The 23,737-nt window shown below is 40.6% G+C and overlaps 1 protein-coding gene across 3 annotated transcripts in view; it reads right to left on the bottom strand.

Moving 5' to 3' along the window:
• Nucleotides 1–21,611, bottom strand: part of itk (IL2 inducible T cell kinase) — a 32,420-nt gene extending 10,809 nt beyond the window's left edge. For 2 of the 3 annotated variants that reach the window (XM_034181382.1, XM_034181384.1), the window contains exons 1-11: nt 21,007–21,611; nt 20,753–20,857; nt 20,110–20,191; nt 19,911–20,036; nt 16,938–16,975; nt 9,047–9,198; nt 8,884–8,949; nt 8,723–8,777; nt 8,224–8,303; nt 3,514–3,656; nt 3,332–3,406 (exon numbers count right to left, since the gene is read on the bottom strand). In XM_034181382.1, coding sequence (XP_034037273.1) covers nt 3,332–3,406; nt 3,514–3,656; nt 8,224–8,303; nt 8,723–8,777; nt 8,884–8,949; nt 9,047–9,198; nt 16,938–16,975; nt 19,911–20,036; nt 20,110–20,191; nt 20,753–20,857; nt 21,007–21,144 — 1,060 coding nt within the window. In that variant the 5' untranslated portion in view covers nt 21,145–21,611. The remainder of the gene's footprint in view (nt 1–3,331; nt 3,407–3,513; nt 3,657–8,223; nt 8,304–8,722; nt 8,778–8,883; nt 8,950–9,046; nt 9,199–16,937; nt 16,976–19,910; nt 20,037–20,109; nt 20,192–20,752; nt 20,858–21,006) is intronic. The other variant, XM_034181383.1, reaches the window with a different exon arrangement.
• Between the last annotated feature and the right edge of the window lie 2,126 nt (nt 21,612–23,737).

Below are 23,737 nucleotides of genomic sequence, written 5' to 3' on the forward strand. Positions count from 1 at the left end.
CTGTTGCCGTTCGCCATTTCGGTAGTTCCACCCCTCCCGAGAGGCTGGGGTATGGTCGAGTTGGGGCACCGGACGTATTTCCGGTTTTCCGCTGCGCTTTGGGGTTGGGGCTGGGTTAGTTTTTCCTGTTCCCTTCCCCGGCTTAATGTTTTGAGCCGTTCGCCAAAATTGAGCCGCCGAGGGGCTCTGGGAGGGACCTGGGGTCTTTCGGGGTGCCGGGGAAGGTGACAGGGTTTACGGTTGTTTTATTTGCCCCCGGGTTTGTTTTTGGTAGTCCTCCGGGGGTTGGATTTTGATTTTGTTTTGTTTCCTTCCGGGTTCCACCTCCAGGGTTGATGGGACGGTCCTCTGGGGGGGAAATGGCTTGGGGCCGACTAGCCAAGTGTGGCCGGGTCTGGGGTTCTGGGGTTGTGGGGAGGGTACCTCCTGGGGTTGATGGTACGGTCCTCTGCGGGGCGCCGTTTGCTCCATGTACACCTGGGGACCTTTGTGGGATTCTGGTTCTGGCTGTTCATCCTGGAACTGGCGGTAAAGGCCTTCTGGGGGGGGGGGGGGGGGGGTTGGGCTCTGCAGGTCATTCTGGGGGGGTTGTTTGTTATTTTTCTTTTATGCATTTATGTTTGTATTGTGTTTGTGGGGCTGTGTTGGGTTTTTGCGTTTGGGAGTTTTTCTTTTCTTCCCGGGGTTGGATGGGACGGTCCCCTGGGGAGGTTTTGGGTGGGTTTTATGTTTTTTCTTGTGTGTTGGATTATACTAGGGCCTGTTTTGGGGTTTTTGTTGATGCCAGCCGACCTTCCAGCTGCGGTGCCCTGTCCTGCTGTCTGCTTCCTGACGAGGACCCCGGAGGGAGGTGCTGTTCTCGGGTCTGGTCTGTTCGGTCGCCGGGAGGCTTCCCGTTAAAGGGTGGGTACTGTTGTGTGTTGGGGGGTGTGGCTGGACATTTTGGTGTTCTTTTCTTTTCTTTGCTCTCCAGGTGGCATGAAGACTGATTTGTCTGTGGAGATGGTGCTGGCTGAAGAGTCCTTCACCCTCATCAACATCATGTGCAGCACCTGTGAATGGTGCTCACGTGCAGCCTTAAAGACTTTCAGCTGAAGCAGATAATTGGATGGCGTTCTGCATTTAAGTCATGTGTGATTCAAGCAAAATTGCCGGGAACTCGACCTTGTGATGTTCGTTTGTGAGACGCTGAGGACCGCGCTTGGGTTTGACACATCGTGCCTCTGAAGGAAGAAGGGTGAGGGACACATGCTGTCAGCACACATCAGAGGTGATTAATTGTTTGACTAATTGTTGATAGTAACTTGGTATTTTGTTACGCAGTATATTTGAATTGTGATGAGAATTGTGCAGCTTGCTTCTCACTGCTGTGGCGTGCAGACAAGTGATCCTCCACCTGTTGTGAGAAGCTGCTCATTTGCATAAAGCTTAAAATACAGACCTGAATGTGTTGCTGATAGTGTGTCTTTTGAAGGATATTAGTTGTAACTGCTGACTTACCTCACCTCTTCTATCCTTCGCAGAGAGTCGGTTTGTCGTGTCCACCTGGGGGGTGTTTGGCGGTAATAGTGAGTCCAGAAGCGCCGGGCTTCGATCCTTTTGGGCGCTGGAGAGCGTGCCAGCCTTCACTCCACCAGAAGGACGCTATTTTAGTTTTTACACTTTATTATGCACCAGCGGGTGAAATAAAGACATTGTTTTTGTTATTGGAACCGCTTTCTGGTTATTTTTAGCGCTGGGTTCCGTCTGACGCAGGTCCGCTCCTCAACCCGTGTCGACACATAACATAGTGTATTGTTTTTGGATACATTCAGGGTAAAACTAAGTGGCAAGTGATGTCAGTTTTTTCCTATCAAAAGTAAATTTTGTGGATGTCAGTGTCTTTGTATTTATTTCTCACAACAGAGGAAAGGTGGCCCAAAAAAATTGTTATTAGCTAGAAGACTACCCCATCCAACTGATGAGCATGTGTTATGTCTTCTCCAGACTATCAGTTATTTGATAACATGACTCATGTGTGTCACATGCACCCAGGGCACAGTGGATCGTGGCACAGTGAATCAGTCTAGAAAGTGATTTACTAAGCCCCAGTATCAAGTGGATGACAAATATTACTTGTTGAAGCTTATACATGTATGTTTCCATGAATTATTTCTATAATTTGTGTATATAAACAACTGTTTTCAAGTTTGAACAGAAATTATGACAGTTGTATTTATAATAGTTTCTAAAGGACTTACACTTGTATGCAAATAATATGGGCACCCCTGATAATTTTCATGATTTTCCTTTATAAATCATTGGTTGTCTGGATCAGAAATTTCAGTGAAATATAGCAGATGAACACACTGCTATTTGAGAAGTGAAATGAGGTTTCTAGTATCTACAGAAAGTGTGCAATAATTAGTTAAACAAAATTGGGCAGGTGCATAAATTTGGGCACCCTTATCATTTTATTGATTTGAATACATTTAGCGCTAATTATTGGAACACAAAATTGGTTTGGTAAGCTCATTGACCCTTGACCTCCTTACACAGAAGAAACAATCATGAGAAAGGGTATTTAAGGTGGCCATTTGCAAATGTTTCCCCTCTTTGCATCTCTTCTAATGAGTGGCAACGTGGGAGCGTCTAAAAAACTCTCAAATGACTTGAAAACAAAGACTGTTCAACATCATGGTTTAGGGGAAGGATACAAAAGTGGTGATAACAGTCATAGTCAACCCACAGACCTGCTCCAAAGACCTACACCATGATCTTGCTGCAGATAGTGTCTCTGTGCATCGTTCAACTATACAGCGCACTTTGTACAAAGAGATGCTGTATGATGCTGTAATGCAGAGGAAGCCTTTTCTGCATATACGCCACAAACACAGTCACTTGAGGTATGCTGAAGCACATTTGGACAAGCCAGCTTCATTTTGGAATAAGGTGCTGTGGACTGATGAACTAAAATTGAGTTAATCATTTGTCTAATTAATGGATCATGGGTCCATGAGAACACAGCTACTGCTTTTCTTCTTGTCTCCCCTCCTTTTCCTTCTTGCTTGTCAAGTTGCAGCAACTACAGCAATATAGTGAATAATATAAAACTGGCTCGAAAAGCAGTAACATATAATTGGGACTCTGGCACCATTCCGGTTGACAGAAGTTGCAGAACACCAGTGAGATCAGGGTGTAGAGACGACAACGTAAGGACCCTTTTGATTCGGTGCAGTAAGGTCAGAGCCACTAGATGTCAGCAAATCAATATTTTCAGTTGGTGCAAAGTGGATGCGAGCAGCACCTCAAACAGACAAGCTCCTTGTTTAACAGCATTGCATCCTCTAACCTTTGGAGAGGTCATTAATTTCCTGTGTGCAGCCTCTGTCTTTGGGGACAGGGTGTCTCAGACGTGTTATCAGACCTGCAGAACACACATAAATTCACTCACATGAACGAGTGTCAGAGCAGGATATTACGATTTGTAGTTTCTGTGCAATAGTTCATGATTGGTTAATTCAGCAGTGGTACCTGCAGCATTGTGCTGATGGTAATGGATGAGCTCAGGAATGGTGTTGAATAAGTACTTCTCTGCCAAGTAATAAGAAGACTCTTCTGTGTCCCTCTGTCTAATTTGGTAATGTTTCACTCTTGGATTCTTCTCTCCATTAGACCTAACATTGATATGTGTAAGACAAGATGGATGGATGATAGATGGAATAACCAGTTTTCACAGGGGCCAGTGCTACAGCTATGTGAAGACATCAGGTGACATATTAAAGCAAAGCACAAGACAAACTGTTTTGAGTGTGTTGCTGGATCTTCATGAGTTGCCAGAATAGTTTCTGTGCTACTCACCACATGCACCACAAGTCTCTGGAACAATGAAAACTAGACCTCCCAACGTTATTCCCTTATTTCATTTTGGTGGAGAAAATCTGGGGATTCCACTCACATAACATTTGTGGCAGACTTTGCAAAATGATAAGAAATGCCTACGTGACAGCCTGATTGCTAGTGAATCATGTATTGAACATGCCCACATGTTCCAGTGTGGGATGTTGAGTGAAGTAGCATGAAGAAGAATGCATTCTATCAGACCCATAAGCCATTCTAATTCTGGGTGTGTACTCCAGGCTACAGTACTACACTTTATCTGCATTGCCCCAGTCCATTCAGCTGTAAATGGGTACCAGCCTTAGATGTGGAAGTAACCTGTGATGGACTCACACCTTGACCATGAAGTCATAGACTCTCATCTACAACATGCTACAGTACCCAGGGATGAGTCCTAAACTGTTGGGCCTCAGGGACTGTACAGGACTTACTTCTTTTTCTTCGACTATAATAACCACAATACATGTTCTAGCCCATTAGCTTCAAAATGTACAAACTGGTGCACCATGGTGCCTGACTTCAAATCATTTTCACAGGATCTGCACAAAATTGCACTCGTTTATAAATTTTAAGATTCTACATGCGGTGCATTCAAAGAGTAGCCAACCTTTGGCCCTGAAAAATACAATTACTTAAGGCCAATTACTTAAGGCCCCCTGACACGAGCATGACTTTTGATTCACGCACTTGCACGCCCGTCGTTGTGACGATCCCACCCACTGTTACCAGCTGGATGCCGTTCTTTGTTCCACCGCCTGCCATGTGCTCTGCGCTGGATGCTGTGTATATAAAATAATAATTTTGTGTAGGATTAATTGGCCGTTGAAAATAGCTCTAATTCCTTCCTGAATCACAGAGGACCGCTTCAGCTTCAGCCATTTGCACGGGCACCTAGCGAGCTGCAGAAAGCATTTTGAGACATCTATAAAGGTAATTCTTTGTGATGTTTACATTGTCATGGCTTGGTAAAACAGTTGTGTGTTCTTTCCTTCTTGTGTGCACCTGTTAAAGTGTGTTTATGATAGATTTAACATCTTGTTATAATCCTTCAAATGAGCTGCGTTCTGATGTGATCCGCTGACGCCACCACTCGCTTTGTTCAGTTCTTCTTTACTTGGATTGATGAGCTGCACATTGTCTTGGTGATTAGATTGTGCCACGTAGCACGACATCTATACGTGAAGGATTTTTTGAACATTTCAAAATTCTCTTTGCACAATTGCACGCGCCGGTGCCCCTCTCACATTCAGTCTACACCAGTAAAAGACGAGTTTACTCTCCTGCACAACACAAGTCGTGCAAGTGCGTGAATCAAAGTCATGCTCATGTCAGGGGGCCTTTACCCGCGGTTCTGAAATCCTAATCCCCTTCAAAGAAGTCTCCTCGTGACTGCACACACTTCTCCTAATGGTTCTGCCATTGCTGGAAGCATTTCTGAAAGGTTTCTTTTGGAATGGTGTCCAGCTGGGTCATCACATTCCACATGATGTCTTCTCTTCACTCAAATCAAGTCCCTTTTAGTGTAATTTTCATCACCAATTATGACGGTGTTGTTGTGTGGGCCGCCAGAAGAGGAGGTACTGCTGGCCCACCACCAGAGGGCGCCCTGCCTGGAGTGCGGGCTCTAGGCACCAGAGGGCGCAGCCGCCTCACAGGAGCAGCTAGGGTGACAGCTGTCACGCATCACCTGTAACAGCTGTTACCAATCAGCAGGGGTACATCAGCAGGATGACGTCTCCACCTCTTTGTCGAGATATCGTTCTACCTGGAAGGTAATATTCTCAGCTGACTGCTTGACAGTAACCTTTTGTGACTTTTGTGAGTGATAACAGACCTTTTTTCCAACGAGAGGTGGAGGTAGCTTTCCTGCCGTTCGGATTCCTGGGTGCAAACGCGCCCACCTTTAATTGTGTTTTTGTTCCTCGCCAGCAGTACCAGGTCCGACACGCGGAGGCAGTGGCCACCTGGGAGTTCGGGACTTGGCGGCTCCAGTATTCCCGGGGTCTGGTGGCGGAGGAAATCGTGTGGTTCCGGTTCTGCTTTGGACAGGTGTCTCCTATCTTCGAGCCTGCCCACACGACACCTTTGTGAATTGATTCTGATCTATTGTTGTAATCTGTTGTATTTGTTGTGCACATTCACAACAGTAAAGTGTTGTTATTTGACCTACTCCATTGTCCGTTCCTTTGCGCCCCCTGTTGTGGGTCCGTGTACCGACACTTTCCCAACAGGTGTTCAGGAAGTGATGGTTGCTGTTTATGCATTCCAGCATGTCCTGCGAGACTTCCAGATGCAGTTGCTTCTGCACCACTGTGCAGCTTTGGCACAAAGTTTGCTGACACTATCCGCATGCCCAAATCCAGTGTCAAAATGGAATGTACTGTGCTTATGCTTATCCCCACCTCATCTGCATGTTCTTGAATAGTGACATGATGATCATCCATGACCAAAGTCCGTATTCTGTCAATCACTTGGTCATTTCGCCTTGTGGATGCCCAACAGGAATGAGCTTTGCTTTCAACTTATGTGTGCACATTTTTGTAGTGGTTAAACTACTCTTTTATTTGTGTTATACTCAAGACATCATCACTGGAAGCCTGCTAAATTTTGCAAATGGTTTCTGCTTGGGTATCACCAAGTTTTTGGCAAAAATGGATGCAAAACCTTTGCCAAGTCGTTTTGTCACGTTATAGCAAATGAGAATCCAACAAGTGCTCAGTACACGTGTTCACTCTAAGGCTGACTGCTTGCAACTGATGTGCTCTGCAGGTAAAAACAAAAATTCACGCAAGTGCAAGAATGTTCACTACATCTCCACCAAACGACAACTTGCACACTTAATTTGTTTCCGTGGGACAAAATAAGGTTGGATACCTTTTGAATGCACCTTGACTGTCCATTTTTAGGTCTACATAATGTTACATGGCGCTGTCTGTGACAGATAACTAATGATGGATTAATAATGACACTACCCAATGTAGTTGGGCAACACCAAAAGGCCTGTGTCATTGTCAGAATAGGTCCACAAATGCCCTGTTTATGTCCTGTAGATAGAACCATTGCTGTCCAGAAGGACTCCCAGCAACACATCACTCAGAGTAACTGCATTTCTCTGCAATGCAGATTCGCTGCATTGCAAATGCAATGTGTGGTGCCCTCCAAAAGTATTGGAACATTTGGTATTTCACACATTTTAATTTGTTTATGCAATTTCAAATACAAAAAAACAAACAAAAAAACTTAAACTGAAAGCAAATCTCTACAACTTGATCTAAATTAATTAAAACTATAAAAGCCAAGATGAGTTGCATAAGTAATGGAACGCTTTGGTATAATACCCCTGGGTATAAGACATCCAGACAACCCAGAAGCAGTTACAGGCTTCTCTGGCTGTGACTGGAGAAATTGTGTATAGTGCATAGTATAGTGTATAGTATAGACTTTCTTAAAATGAAGACCTGAAAGTTCAGCTACAATTTGCCAGAAGTTACATCTGAGATGCAAGCCTATAGATTTGATGTTTTGGTGAAAGAAAACCCTCTTCATGAAGCTGTATAACTGGGGATACAAAATGCAAAACATGCACATTGCACAATTTCTCCAATCACAGCCACAGAAGCCCAAAGTCTTCTAGGATAGCTAGGTGTCTTGGTGGCTTTCCTCACTCTTTTCCTTCTTGTGTAGTTTTTGAGAACTATCTACTCCATACAGATTTACCATTGAGTGCCATACTGTTTGTATTTCTTCATAATTGACGTGAATAAAGTCCAAGACATATTCAGTGACTTGGAAATGTTTATGCATCCATCCCTTGACTTGTCTGAAGAAAACTGCCAATAAAGCTGATTATTTACAGGTATTATACCAAAGTGTTCCATTATTTATGCAACCCATCATCTTGGCTTTTATATTTTTAATTAATTTATAACAAGTTGTAGAGATTTGCTTTCATTTTGAGTTTAAGGAAGATAATTTGAGAAATTTTTAATTTTTTGTATTTTTTTTTTTATTTTTTATTGTATTTGAAATGGCATAAACAAATTAAAATGCGTGAAATTCCAAGTGCTCCAATACTTTTGGAGGGCACTGTACATATAGGAGGTATAGCATTCAAGTGGAGCTCATTGGATGTGAATTCTTTCAATTTATTGTCCAGTGCATTAACTGTAATCTTTAATGTGCCACTTGTCCACATGCAAAAGAAAGTTATTTAGTCAGAATTGAAATAATATGAAAAGCAATTAGTTGCATGTCATCAGAGCTGTTAACACATACTACAGTTCTGAGATTACACTTATCACAGATCTTTTGTTAGTATAATATATCAAAAAGAAATGAAATTACCCTGGTGCTTTGGTGAACACTGACACTGTGTACACTCCAGCCTGGCTTGAGTCACGCACCATGAATGCACCTTCTTTTCCCTAAAAATACATTGTTAAAACCAGATCAACACAATTCAATAATACCTGTGTGTGTGTTTGGTGATTGCTTAAACTGCATTGAACTTTTTGTCATGTCTAATCAGCAGTGCAAACTAAGAACAAGTGCTCCACTAAAAGAAATTCAACATCGGAAGAAACACTGTGGTTGCGAGGCGTGTTTTAACATTATTTCCACTTTCTAGCTGTGCAGGCGTGTTTGCACTTATTTTGCAAATGCAACATTTCTGTAGGTGGCACAGTCACATCAAAAGTACCCGCCGTCACATGCCGTAACTGCATCCCAGTAATTAAATATCATCTGAATAATTCATTTGTATTCTGTCAAAACAGGCCTGAAAGCGTACAAACACGTTTAAATTGAATAATCACTGGATCTTTCAACACAACACAGTTTTTACCTCTCTCATTAACAAATCCTCCGCTTGGCCTCTGGTTATGTTTTTGTTGTACCATCTGTGCAAGAACAAATTAACAACTGTTAAATTGGCTCTACGCAACATCAGGATGAATTTGGATCCATGTGCTGTTAGCATGATAAATGCATTCAATCAAAACTCACTCAAATCTCTGAAAGTTGTTGCCAGATTTTTCAGCTACATACGTGCTGGGCACAAAACCAGTTCTCCTAACAAAAGGCAGCAGAAAAACGAATTAGATGGCGTTAAACCTTATTAAAATAGAACGTCTTTCCAGTGTGAGCAATGATGGTTTATGTTGTGTACCCCGTGTCATCCTGTATGGTCCACCAGTCAGCGTGGGACCTGTTAATGACGATGTATTCCTGGTTTTTCTGAAGAGGCAAATCATCTTCCCCGAGAGGAGTGTAGTCCTGCAGAGCGATGACCATCATCTGCCCTGTGCTGTACAGTCCTCTCTGACAGACACAAAGGAAATATTTCACCATGAAAGCAACATGCACTGTCTAAAGCAAATGAACACATCTCAACAACCTCACAACTCTCACTTTATCAATGAATTCTAATTTCACACGATGTTAGAGTTGTTTTTTTAATTATATATATATATATATATATATATATATATATATATATATATATATATATATACTAGCTGGGGTACCCGGCACTGACCGGGTTAACCTGTTTTAGACATAAGCCAAATGCCAATCATTTTAATCAAAACAATTGCCCAACATTTGTTTTTGTAATGCTGATGTCTTATAATAGTTAATGCGCTAAAGTTTGTCCAGCAAAACTATAAGAGGTGGACTCCCTAAACTAAGTAGAAATACTTGATTAAAAGACATACGCATTTGAAATCCTTCATGCAGACTTTGTTTTGCAATCAAATTTATAACAAAATTACACACAAAAGGTAGGTAACAGTAAATGTAAATATCAATGAATCAAAGCGAATAGAATCAAAGAGAATAGATTAAAGCATTAGTCCAGTAACCATAAAGAATTAAAGTGAAAGTTGTTTTTGCTCTCTCTATATATATATATATATGAATGTTTTTTTTTATTCAGCACACCACACAAACATACTTAACAAAAGAATCTTCATTAACAAAACAAATCAAAAGAAAACAAAAGAAAATACAACAATAACTCATAAATAATTACCCAGTTAGGTGCGGCCGGAAGGGTGTGGAATGAAGCAAAAGCTTGTAAATGCCCACCCCTTACACCAGTTACTATATGCACATAAGTACACTCATAACAACAAATACCAATCAGTAAAATAACATAACTGAACACAACGAAACAATCAGTAGTACAATGTGCAAATAAACAAAAGAACAGCCACAAAGTCAGTTCACCCAATTTTGCGTACTACTATAGTAAGAAATATTGTTGTTTTTATAAAGTCTTTTCCTCACCAGATGTAACAGATAATACTATCGGAACAATTATTCCAGATTTTAACACCTTTTACAGAAAATTTTTAACAGAAGTTCAAATCTTTCTTCTATGAAATATCAGTGTTCCTTGCAGATGATAACAGGACTCCCTCATTTTAAACAGCATCTTGTAGAGGCAAGAGCTTATTTTTAACTTTATACATGATCTGTATGGTAAAATAATCAACCAAATCTCGAAATTTCTAAATATGAAAACAAGCAAACAATGGGTTCGTTGGTTCATGATATGGTTTTTACTTATAACTCTTATAGCTTTCTTTTGTAACAGAAATATTGGATTTGTTTTTGTTTTATATGTGTTTCCCCAAACCTCAATGCAATAGGTCATGTATGGGACAAGTAATGAATGATACAGCGTGACCAACAAATGCTGGGAGAGGACGTATTGTGCTTTATATAGAATCGCAATAACTTTTGAAATTTTAAGTTTAACATAATTTATGTGAGTTTTCCAACTTAGTTTATCATCAATAAAAAGTCCGAGAAATTTGGTTTAGATGCAATTTCGATTTCAGCATCGTTCAATGATAAGTTTCTACTTAAATTCCTGGGTTTATTTATGAATATAATACACTTTGTTTTACCAAAATGAAGGGATAATTTATTAGAGTGAAACCAATCTTTAAAACTTTGTAATTCCCTCTCCATCATGTCCAAGAGTTGTCCCAAATGATCCCCACTACCGAACACAGTCATGTCATTGGCCAACAAAATACAACTCACAGACTTTGACACCATACCTATAGATCATTATTATACAACAAAACAGCAACAGCCCAAGGACTGACCCCTGGGGCACCCCACATGTAATCCTCAATAATTCTGAATTTATCCCACCAAAATGGACACAATGATACCTAGTTATCCAATCAAGCTATCCATATACGAGGTCTGTTAGAAAAGTATCGGACCTTTTTATTTTTTGCAAAAACCATATGGATTTGAATCACGCATGATTGCATCAGCCAAGCTTGAACCTTCGTGCGCATGCGTGAGTTTTTTCACGCCTGTCGGTTGCGTCATTCGCCTGTGAGCAGGCTTTGTGTGAGCAGTGGTCCACCCCTCTCGTTGGATTTTTATTGCGAATAAATGTCTGAACGATTTGGAGCTTTGCTGCATCAATTTTTTCCAGAAACTGTAAAAGACCTCCAGGTGGACACCATTCGGAAAATTCAGATGGCTTTCAGGGACCATTTTATGGGGATTACACAGATTAAGGAGTGCTCCAGCCGGTTTAAAGACTGCCCACAGCGTCTGAGAGCGCGGCGCACTCCGAGCGCCGATGGACAGGCTGACACCCCACTGAAACAACCAGATCATTTCCAACGTGAAGGCTTTGTTGATCCAGGACGTCATCTGACTTCCACAAAAAAGGCATAAGGCGTGGACATCAGCACTTTTTCGGCACATTCCACTGTTACAGGAGTTTTTTTCATGGAAAAACAAGCGGACGGATGCACCACCGTGCCGTTCATGGCGCGGAATAAAACCACCTCCGTGTTGGTCTCACAGGACGGCTTTGAGATGGATTTCAAACGGCTGTCGGTGGCTTTTTAGTCGTGTGACTATCCGAGAAATTGTGCATGAGCTGGACATGCCCCAACATGTCCTGTGAGGCTTCTTCACGGCGTTGCTTTGCGCCATGCGGCTCCGCCGCGACGCACGGAATTCCTCCGCTCCTCTTTCCATGACAAAAACTCCTGTAACAATGGAATGTGCCGTTCATTTCTAAACTGGATGCTGTGTTTTATCCGGGACGTCCTCTGACTAGCACAGGAATTGCGGAAGACGTGGACATAAGCACTTTTTCGGCACATTGAGACAGACATGCAGAGGAATTCCGTGCGTCGCGGCGGAGCCGCATGGCGCAAAGCAACGCCGTGATGAAGCCTCACAGTACATGTTCTGGCATGTCCAGGCACATCCACAATTTCTCAGATAATCATTCGATGGAAAAACCACCGACAGCTGTCTGAACGCCATCTCAAAGCCGTCCTGTGAGGTTTTGTCTCGTTCCAGTAGCGAATCCATCGTGACGCGCAAAGCCTCCGCTCGGCTTTCCATGACAAAATCTCTTGTTAAATGTGAAATCTGCCGGAAAATGGTTGATGTCCAGCTCTTGTGATAACCAGAGAAATTGCACACGATGGTTATGGATCCATACAGCCATCCGTTTAGAAATTAAATGGTCGCTCAGCCTATCAATGGCGGCTTCGGAGCGCGGCGCACCACCAGTCGCTCTGGGCCGTCCTTAAAGTGACAGTAACACTCCGTAATCTCTTTGAAGCCCATAAAATTTTCACCAAAAACCATATGAATTTCTCGAATGGTGTCCACTTTGATGTCCCTCACAGTTTCTGAAAAAATTTTGATCAAGCAAAGCGGCAGTCTCTGAGCCATTCCTAAACAATGAAAAAAACGAAGAGAGGGGTGGACCACTCCTCACTCAGAGCCTGCTCACAGGCGAATGACGCAACGGACAGGCGTGAAAAAACTCACGCATGCGCACGAAGGTTCAAGCTTGGCTGACGCAATCACACGTGATTCAAATCCATATGGTTTTTGAAAAAAATAATAAGGTTGGATACTTTTCTAATAGACCTCATATATTTTGATACTAGAAATCTGGATTGTTATCAAGACCCACAACAAATCTCACATGTTCTTAGATATTAGCACTCTAAATATCTTCATTTTTTAAGATCTGCCCAGTCTTTCAGTGCTAAGGGTCCCTTCACACACAGTACGAATAAGTACAACTCAGGGCCACTCACGGCAGAACAGCACGTATGAGCGAACCACGAAAACATTGGGCCAAAGGGCAGGCGTCCATGATGCCACTGCAACAGTTTGTGCATGCAGGAACACACTTCGAGCAGCTGCACAATGTGTAACCACATGCTGCTGTGAAAATAAAAAATTAAAAATACATGCCACCCACGGGATTTGAACTTGCACTTTCCAAAAGCTCTGATTACCAGCCAAAAACTTTACCACTGAGCTACCATCACTGGCCTGTAATTGGTGCGGAAAATTGCCTGAAATCAACAAGGACATCAATCAATCAATTTTCAATCAATTTTTTTATATAGCGCCAAATCACAACAAACAGTTGCCCCAAGGCGCTTTATATTGCAAGGCAAGGCCATACAATAATTATGTAAAACCCCAATGGTCAAAACGACCCCCTGTGAGGAAGCACTTGGCTACAGTGGGAAGGAAAAACTCCCTTTTAACAGGAAGAAACCTCCAGCAGAACCAGGCTCAGGGAGGGGCAGTCTTCTGCTGGGACTGGTTGGGGCTGAGGGAGAGAACCAGGAAAAAGACATGCTGTGGAGGGGAGCAGAGATCGATCACTAATGATTAAATGCGGAGTGATGCATACAGAGCAAAAAGAGAAAGAAACAGTGCATCATGGGAACCCCCCAGCAGTCTACGTCTATAGCAGCATAACTAAGGGATGGTTCAGGGTCACCTGATCCAGCCCTAACTATAAGCTTTAGCAAAAAGGAAAGTTTTAAGCCTAATCTTAAAAGTAGAGAGGGTATCTGTCTCCCTGATCTGAATTGGGAGCTGGTTCCACAGGAGAGGAGCCTGAAAGCTGAAGGCTCTGCCTCCCATTCTACTCTTACAAACCCTAGGAACTACAAGTAAGCCTGCAGTCTGAGAGCGAAGCGCTCTATTGGGGTGATATGGTACTACGAGGTCCCTAAGATAAGATGGGACCTGATTATTCAAAACCTTATAAGTAAGAAGAAGAATTTTAAATTCTATTCTAGAATTAACAGGAAGCCAATGAAGAGAGGCCAATATGGGTGAGATATGCTCTCTCCTTCTAGTCCCCGTCAGTACTCTAGCTGCAGCATTTTGAATTAACTGAAGGCTTTTTAGGGAACTTTTAGGACAACCTGATAATAATGAATTACAATAGTCCAGCCTAGAGGAAATAAATGCATGAATTAGTTTTTCAGCATCACTCTGAGACAAGACCTTTCTGATTTTAGAGATATTGCGTAAATGCAAAAAAGCAGTCCTACATATTTGTTTAATATGCGCTTTGAATGACATATCCTGATCAAAATGACTCCAAGATTTCTCACAGTATTACTAGAGGTCAGGGTAATGCCATCCAGAGTAAGGATCTGGTTAGACACCATGTTTCTAAGATTTGTGGGGCCAAGTACAATAACTTCAGTTTTATCTGAGTTTAAAAGCAGGAAATTAGAGGTCATCCATGTCTTTATGTCTGTAAGACAATCCTGCAGTTTAGCTAATTGGTGTGTGTCCTCTGGCTTCATGGATAGATAAAGCTGGGTATCATCTGCGTAACAATGAAAATTTAAGCAATACCGTCTAATAATACTGCCTAAGGGAAGCATGTATAAAGTGAATAAAATTGGTCCTAGCACAGAACCTTGTGGAACTCCATAATTAACTTTAGTCTGTGAAGAAGATTCCCCATTTACATGAACAAATTGTAATCTATTAGACAAATATGATTCAAACCACCGCAGTGCAGTGCCTTTAATACCTATGGCATGCTCTAATCTCTGTAATAAAATTTTATGGTCAACTGTATCAAAAGCAGCACTGAGGTCTAACAGAACAAGCACAGAGATGAGTCCACTGTCCGAGGCCATAAGAAGATCATTTGTAACCTTCACTAATGCTGTTTCTGTACTATGATGAATTCTAAAACCTGACTGAAACACTTCAAATAGACCATTCCTCTGCAGATGATCAGTTAGCTGTTTTACAACTACCCTTTCAAGAATTTTTGAGAGAAAAGGAAGATTGGAGATTGGCCTATAATTAGCTAAGATAGCTGGGTCAAGTGATGGCTTTTTAAGTAATGGTTTAATTACTGCCACCTTAAAAGCCTGTGGTACATAGCCAACTAACAAAGATAGATTGATCATATTTAAGATCGAAGCATTAAATAATGGTAGGGCTTCCTTGAGCAGCCTGGTAGGAATGGGGTCTAATAAACATGTTGATGGTTTGGATGAAGTAACTAATGAAAATAACTCAGACAGAACAATCGGAGAGAAAGAGTCTAACCAAATATCGTCATCACTGAAAGCAGCCAAAGATAACGATACGTCTTTGGGATGGTTATGAGTAATTTTTTCTCTAATAGTTAAAATTTTGTTAGCAAAGAAAGTCATGAAGTCATTACTAGTTAAAGTTAATGGAATACTCAGCTCAATAGAGCTCTGACTCTTTGTCAGCCTGGCTACAGTGCTGAAAAGAAACCTGGGGTTGTTCTTATTTTCTTCAATTAGTGATGAGTAGAAAGATGTCCTAGCTTTACGGAGGGCTTTTTTATAGAGCAACAGACTCTTTTTCCAGGCTAAGTGAAGATCTTCTAAATTAGTGAGACGCCATTTCCTCTCCAACTTACGGGTTATCTGCTTTAAGCTACGAGTTTGTGAGTTATACCATGGAGTCAGGCACTTCTGATTTAAAGCTCTCTTGACATGAAGGAGGTGCATTGTATGCGGGCGATGTTTTATATATTTCCACGTGAGGAGAGCAGACAGAAACACGCGCCTTACGGATGAATGTTGTCAGTTATGTCCTTCCAAACATGGAACGTCTTCCAGCTGGGACGTCTGGGGCAGAGAGCTTTACAGCCGCGGCTGTGAGTAGACACGCGCCTCCCCGCATTCAGCTCGACAGTGATCGTCTGCTGACTGTTTTCGTGATGATAATGCAAATGGCCACAAATTTTCTAAGTGCCAAGCGAGCTGTGTTAGATGTTCGTGCTTGAGTTGGAATTTGGCTGACACCTGCAGCGAGAGGGTTTGATGGGCTCTCACAGTGCACACTCTGTCTTTCAGCCGCTGGTGTGCGCAGATAGTTGTATCAACAGGTGTACGAGGCATTAGAGGCAGCTACGAATTTACACGTATTGCATACGATTCCTGCTTCATGTGCAGTTCATGCGTAATTCAACCAAATTCGCACTATGTGTGAAGGGGCCCTCAAGAAAGTGAACAAAGAAATTCCTTGATCCATCTCTTTAATTGGATCCAGGACAAGTTGACTCAAAGATTACAGAAATTATTTCCTAGGATTCATCTTCTCACAAAAATACAACTGAAGTTCATTAATAAATTTTTCAATTAATGTATAAAACATCTTCTGGATCCTGAATCCAAAATATGTTTTAAATCAAATTCAAAACGAAATCCCTCATTTCCTAGGACATTATGTATCTGCTCACCAAATTTCATCAACATCCTCTTACACCTTTTTGAGTAAATCATATCTATCTGGATAAAATTCTTCTGGATCTTTGTTCCAGAATTTATTCCAGATCACCCCCAAAACAGAATCAATTATTTCCCAAAACATTATCTATCGGCTTACAAACTTCCATTGAAATCTGTTCATTACATTTTGAGTTATCCTGCGAAGAGACAAACAAACAGACACACATATGGCAATGAAAACTTTACCTTCTTTGAGGAGGTAATAATCCATAAAAAAATAATACAAACACATAAAAGGACTTCAGAAACAGGATCAGATTAATATTATGATGTGTCGTATTAAACTGAATACAAATGTTTTACACCAAGGAGTAGCATTGTAAAGAGACCTTGCAATCATTTTGCAATCTACATTGGCCAGGAAAGTGTTGATTACATTTCATTTGATTAGTCTCAGTGTCACAAATACAACAACACATAATATTTATGTTTAGGAATATGTTATAGTACCTCTGAATCTGGAATTTCAGGGAGGAGCCTTTTTGTGGCTGTGGACAAACCAGAAACATGGAATTGGACAATGAGAATAACAAAATACAAACTTCCAAGACAATATTTTCATTTTGGAATGCTAACATGCCATAATGAACAAAAACAACAACAAAATATCCTTAGACTGCCAAGTATTTGTGTGAATCATTAAAAAATAAGAAATAAAACAAGAGTTGAGTATGTCAGTAAAATAACAATTTGAAATTATAATCTGCAAAAAAAGAAAAGAAAAAGAAAGTAAGACTAATGTAACAGTGCATTGTGTGTATTTTACCAATGAATATTGTCCACTAAAGCAACAGACAATCAAATTAATAATAATTATCATTATAATAAATGTTGATCAGATTAATAAAAAAGTTGTATCTTAAATAAACAGATCTCATCACATTGATAAAGAAATTGTAGTCCATTAAAGTAACAGATATGATAACATTAATTAAAAATTATTTCCTTTGTAGGTTTAAAGCTTAACTAATATGTGGCTCCACAGAGACAATGTAAAGGAAAATCATCACTTAGTATGGCAATAATCAAGTCTAAGTCTAACATATACTGTACAGTGAGGAAAATAAGTATTTGAACACCCTGCGATTTTGTAAGTTCTCCCACTTAGAAATCATGGAGGGGTCTGAAATTTTCATCTTAGGTGCATGTCCACGGTGAGAGACATAATCTAAAAAAAAAAAAAAAAGAAAAATCCTGAAATCACAATGTATGATTTTTTAAAAATAATTTATTTGTATGTTACTGCTGCAAATAAGTATTTCAACACCTGTGAAAATCAATGTTGATATTTGGTACAGTAGATATTTGGTACAGTAGCCTTTGTTTGCAATTACAGAGGTCAAACATTTCCTGCAGTTTTTCACCAGGTTTGCACACACTGCAGCAGGGATTTTGGTCCACTCCTCCATACAGATCTTCTCCAAATCTTTCAGGTTTGGATTTTCAGCTCCTTCCAAAGATTTTCTATTGAGTTCAGGTCTGGAGACTAGCCAGGCCACTCCAGGACCTTGAAATGCTTCTTACGGAGCCCCTCCTTAGTTTCCATGGCTGTGTGTTTGGGGTCATTGTCATGCTGGAAGACCCAGCCACGACCCATTTTCAATGCTCTTACTGAGGGAAGGATGTCGTTTGCCAAAATCTCGCAATACATGACCACATCCATCCTCCCTTCAATACAGTGCAGTCGTCATGTCCCCTTTGCAGAAGATCACCCCCAGAGTATGATGTTTCCACCCCCATGCTTCACGGTTGGGATGGTTTTCTTGGGGTTGTTCTCATCCTCTAAACATGGCAAGTGGAGTTGATTCCAAAAAGCTCTATTCTGGTCTCATCTGACCACATGACCTTCTCCCATGCCTCCTCTGGATCATCCAGATGGTCACTGGTGAACTTCAAATGGGCCTGGACATGTGCTGGCTTGAGCAGGGGGACCTTGCTGCCCTGCAGGATTTTAAACCATGACAGCATCATGTGTTACTCAAGTAATCTTTGTGACTGTGGTCCCAGCTCTCTTCAGGTCATTGACCGGGTCCTCCTGTGTAGTTCTGAGCTTTCTAAGAATCATCCTTACCCCACAAAGTGAGATCTTGCATGGAATCCCAGACCGAGGGAGATTGACAGTCATCTTGTGTTTCTTCCACTTTCTAATAAATAATCATAACAGTTGTTGTCTTCTACCAAGCTGCTTGCCTGTTGTCCTGTTGTCCATCCCAGCCTTGTGCAGGTCTACAGTTTTGTCCCTGGTGTCCTTAGACAGCTCTTTGGTCTTGGCTATGGTGGACGAGTTGGAGTGTGATTGATCGAGTGTGTGAACAGGTGTCTTTTATACAGGTAACAAGTTCAAACAGGTGCAATTAATACAGGTAAAGAGTGCAGAATAAGAGGGCTTCTTAAAGAAAAATTAACAGGTCTGTGTGAGCCAGAATTCTCTTTGGTTGGTAGGGAGCAAATACTCATTTGCAGCAGTAACATACAAATATATTATTAAAAAATCATACATTGTGATTACCGGATATTTTTTTTAGATTATGTCTCTCACAGTGGACATGCACCTAAGGTGAAAATTTCAGACTCCTCCATGATTTCTAAGTGGGAGAACTTGCAAAATTGCAGGGTGTTCAAATACTTATTTTCCTCACTATATATATATATATATATATATATATATATATAGAGAGAGAGAGAGAGAGAGAGAGAGAGAGAGAGAGAGAGAGAGAGAGAGAGAGATAGAGAGAGAGATAGATAGATAGATAGATAGATAGATAGATATAAAATCAGGTTTTATAGGTGAACACATTCAAATCATGTAGTTTTAACATAAAATGCAATAGCTTAAAATTTAAGGTCAGTAAACATAACAAAATTTTGGAAAGTATTAAGTAAAATGCATTAACTTAGACAAAAACAATTTTGCTGAGTGACCTCAATGTAAATTTGTTGGGTCAACATGATGAATTTGCGTTACTGTTATTTAATTATCATGATTCAGGCCAACTAAAGTTGTAAGAGTAAATGTAGACCTAAATGTAAATTTGTTGGGTCAACATGATGAATTTGCGTCAGGGCAACCAGATGGGTGGAAATACTTTCCCTAATTTTATTATGTTCAGTTATTTATGTATTTATTTGGAGCATGTGCATTCATCACTCTTGATGCATAGTACTTTTTAACATAAATATTTAAATATATAGAAGACATATTTTATTATTGAAGCAGATTTGCATTACAATTTTTAAAATAATGACTTTTTGCTTCTGCTGTATTTAAGTTAACGCTGTTGTATTTAAAGATCAGAGCTGAATTAACCAAATATTTTATAAAGGTGCAGTATATCAGTTTTTAATAAATGTAGCCTAAATTTCCTTGAATAAATCATAGTTCAGGCCTTAATGTAATAGAAATATGAAAGAAGTAATACAAACCACAGTAGACGGGGTCATATTCATGACAGCCTAATGCCAGTTTCTCTGTTTGGTGGCAGCATCTCCATTTTCCATCCATCCAGAAATTTGGGTGGTATTTTGCAACTAAATTGTTACACTTTGTCTCTGTATTAATAACAGAATAAATCACGTAAAGTGGCATATGTATGAATTTTGTTCCCATTGTAAAATTTCTTACCTTCTTTCAGAGCTTTGACCCACCTCTGGCGACAATCGTTGTCTGGAGCAAAAATGTACAGATAATGGTTGTCGTGAAAAACCTGCAGAGATCATTACATTTGTGTAACTATAATTTTTTGTCTTAACATAGCGTGTTGTATTTATGTATACAATGCTGTGGAAAGGTGTTAGGCATCCATGAATGTTAATACAAATGTCCTGTGGTGTTTTGTCCCCCCACAACACAAATCAAATATGAAATATCCAATCACTGACATTCCAACACAATTACATGGAATTTATTTTCTGTTTCATTAAAGAAATTAATCACTTATTAAATTATAAACCTAATTTTCTAATAATAATACCCCCCCCCCCCCCCCCCCAAAAAAAAACCTTGATTTATTTTGCTGCCCGGGAAATAACAACACAAAGACAGTTGCTAATGATCACTCAATAATAAAACAGTTATCCAATCCTAATTAAATACAACCTTGTGTACTTAGAACTTGCCGAAGATCACAGAAAACAAATTATGTATTTTTCAAGGTTCAAATACCTGTATTATTTATATTTACTAATAACATTTTTATTAGTTTTCATAGATTTTTAGGAACAGTGAATATGCCTTAAACCTTTTTCCAGGTTTGTATAAGTGTTACCTGAAAAGGGTACTTGTAGCTGCAGGGTATGGGAACATCACTGCACACGAGCTCCACACACTTAATTCTGGACAGCTGGATGCAACCTTTCAGCATGGGTTTTTTCTGAAAGAACAGTTGTTTCGTTTTCTGCATGCCATGGTTTTTCCATGATTCAACAATAATTAATTCCCCCAACTCCCCAACCTCCGGCGATTTCACGTTTTCAGGTCAAGAAGCATGTTATGGTAGCTAAAAATCCTGTGCCTACTTACCCCTGGACGACGCTCAGAATACCTCAGATCTTGGGTATCCAACACAAAAAACCTTTCCTTGTAGTTGCAAGGTGAAGTTCTTTTCTTCTGTTGAGACTTTTTAAACATTGTTCCCTTCAAGATCACTCTGGGGAACATGGCAGTGGCGTAAACACCGATTTCACGTGCAGAGACAAACTGACGACATCCAAGTAGTAGCACAAATTAGTGAATTACAGTTTGATAGAAGATGCGGGGCTTCCGGCATGAAGTTGTTGCAGGAGGCAAACCACATCCTACAGCAAGTGTTTTGCAATCACACTAGCATGCACACACATGAACATACTATGTGTGAGCGTTTGCTGACTGCGTCACAGTAAGTCAGTGCACAGCATGTGCAGGATGAGTCCTTAAACAACCACGCTGTTGAAATTCTTGAGTTCCTCCACTAAAGACCGCAATGGTAATAAATACTCTTGATAATGATCTAAAGCTATGTTGAATGTCTAAATTCATCAAATATATGAAATGTTAAAACAAAATGTCACCTTTAGACACAACAAAACACTGACTGGCTTGAAAAAGAACTGCCTGTGTTCCAACACAATCTGCTTTAACACCACAGTGGGGCAGGTTTGTGTTCAAGATGTTCATCTCTGGCAGGAAGCATGAGAACAATAAATCAATAACACTAACAACACTGTTAAAGTAACATGAACAACAATAACATTTAACACTCCAAACTCCCATGGTAGGGGAGATGATGGTCTAGTGGTTAAGGTGTTGGGCTTGAGTCCAAAAGATTATGGGTTCAAATCCCTGCCTGACTGGAAGGCCTTTAATCCCCTATTGCTCCCGGTGTGTAGTGAGCGCCTTGTATGGCAGCACCCTGACATCGGGGTGAATGTGAGGCATAAAGCGCTTTGAGCGTCTGATGCGCTATATGCAGTCCATTTACCAGTCCATTTTATGGTGCATTGCACCACAAAGTCCATTGTTCACTGTATATACAGAAGATACAGATATATCTGGAGGAGACCCAGACGAACATACAAGCAAACATAAAGTACAGAGTCTTCTGATCTTAGCAACCCCCAGAGCCGTCTTAAGGACACCATAATACAGATGTGGCCTTCAGTTATTGTGGAAAACAATCAGATGTTTACTCGGAGAAACAAAATCTGTTCTATCAACACAGCCAGCAGGCGATGGATAACCTTGTCCCAGTATGCAGACATTGGGGATCAACAATTTTTCACCGATACTGCCTATAATGTCAAAAAAATAGAAAAATCTGACTGTTATCCAGCAGACACTCATTGCCAATCTCTTCAGGGAGGGTAAGCCGCAGAAGGTCACTGCTGAAAGGGCTGTTGTTCACAGAGCTGGACCAAAGCATGTTCATGGAAAGCTGACTGGAAGGGAAACGTGTGGCTGGAAAACATGCAAAAGCAAAACAATGACCAGTCTTGATAAAACTGTCAAGTAAAGCCAATTAAAGAACTTGGGGGAGCTTCACAAGGAGTGTGAACTGAGACTGGAGTCAGTGCATCAACAGCTGATACACACAGACGTGTCCAGGAAATGGGCTACATGTGTTACATTCTGGTGTCCCTCCTGAAACAGCATCAATGTCAGAAGCATAGAGGAAAACGACTAGACTGTTGCTCAGTAGTCCAAATTCCTCTTGTAAAATGAAATTAAATTTTGCATTTCATTTGGAAATCAAAGTCCCAGATAGTGCAGCAGCAGCAACTGAAACAATCATGCAAATGGTGATAAAGGCATCAAATTCGGCAGAAATACTCCTTAGACACTCCTCTTTTATAATTTATAATTTAATAATAATTTATTAATTTATATAGTGCCAAATCACGAGTAATCGCCTCAAGGCGCTTCACAAACATCATTTAAAAGCAGAATAAAATGAAATAAGATTAAAACACAATACAAAAAATTAACCATGAAAAGGTAAAAGAAGTAAAATAACTAAAAACAATAAAAAAGACACACAATTATATAAAAGACTAATGATAAAACAGGGAGAACAAGTGTGTCTTCAACCTGGCTTTAAAAGTCTCCACAGAGTCCGACTGTCGTATCAGCGGAGGCAGATCATTCCACAGAGCTGGGGCGCGGTGATAGAAAGCTCTGTAACCCGCTGACTTTTTCTTCACCCTCGGGACACACAATAGTCCTGCACCCTGTGAACGCAGAGCCCTTGCCGGCACATAGGACTCAACCAGGCCGGCCAGATAGGGGGGTGCCAGTCCGTGAACAATTTTATAGACCAATAGTAATACTTTAAAATCTGATCTCAAAGAGACCGGAAGCCAGTGAAGGGATGCCAGAACCGACGTAATATGGTCAAACCTTCTGCTTCGTGTCAAACGTCTGGCAGCAGCATTTTAAACCAGTTGAAACAAAGCATTACAATAGTCCAATCTAGAAGAAACAAAAGCATGAATCAGAGTCTCAGCATCAGCCATAGACAAGATGGGACGAATCTTTGCTATATTTCTTAGATGAAAGAAAGCAGTCCTTGTAATGTCCCTAATGTGGAGGTCAAAGGACAACGTAGGATCAAAAATTACCCCAAGGTTCCTCACTTTGTCAGTATGATGTATGACACATGAACCTAGGCTAAGCTCTAGCTGATCAAATTGATGCAGATGTCTTGCTGGACCAAGAACCATCATTTCAGTCTTATCAGAGTTCAAAAGTAGAAAGTTGCTAGACATTCAACTTCTCA

The sequence above is a fragment of the Thalassophryne amazonica genome, chromosome 11 (genome assembly GCF_902500255.1).
Source record: "Thalassophryne amazonica chromosome 11, fThaAma1.1, whole genome shotgun sequence".
Classification (NCBI taxonomy): domain Eukaryota; kingdom Metazoa; phylum Chordata; class Actinopteri; order Batrachoidiformes; family Batrachoididae; genus Thalassophryne; species Thalassophryne amazonica.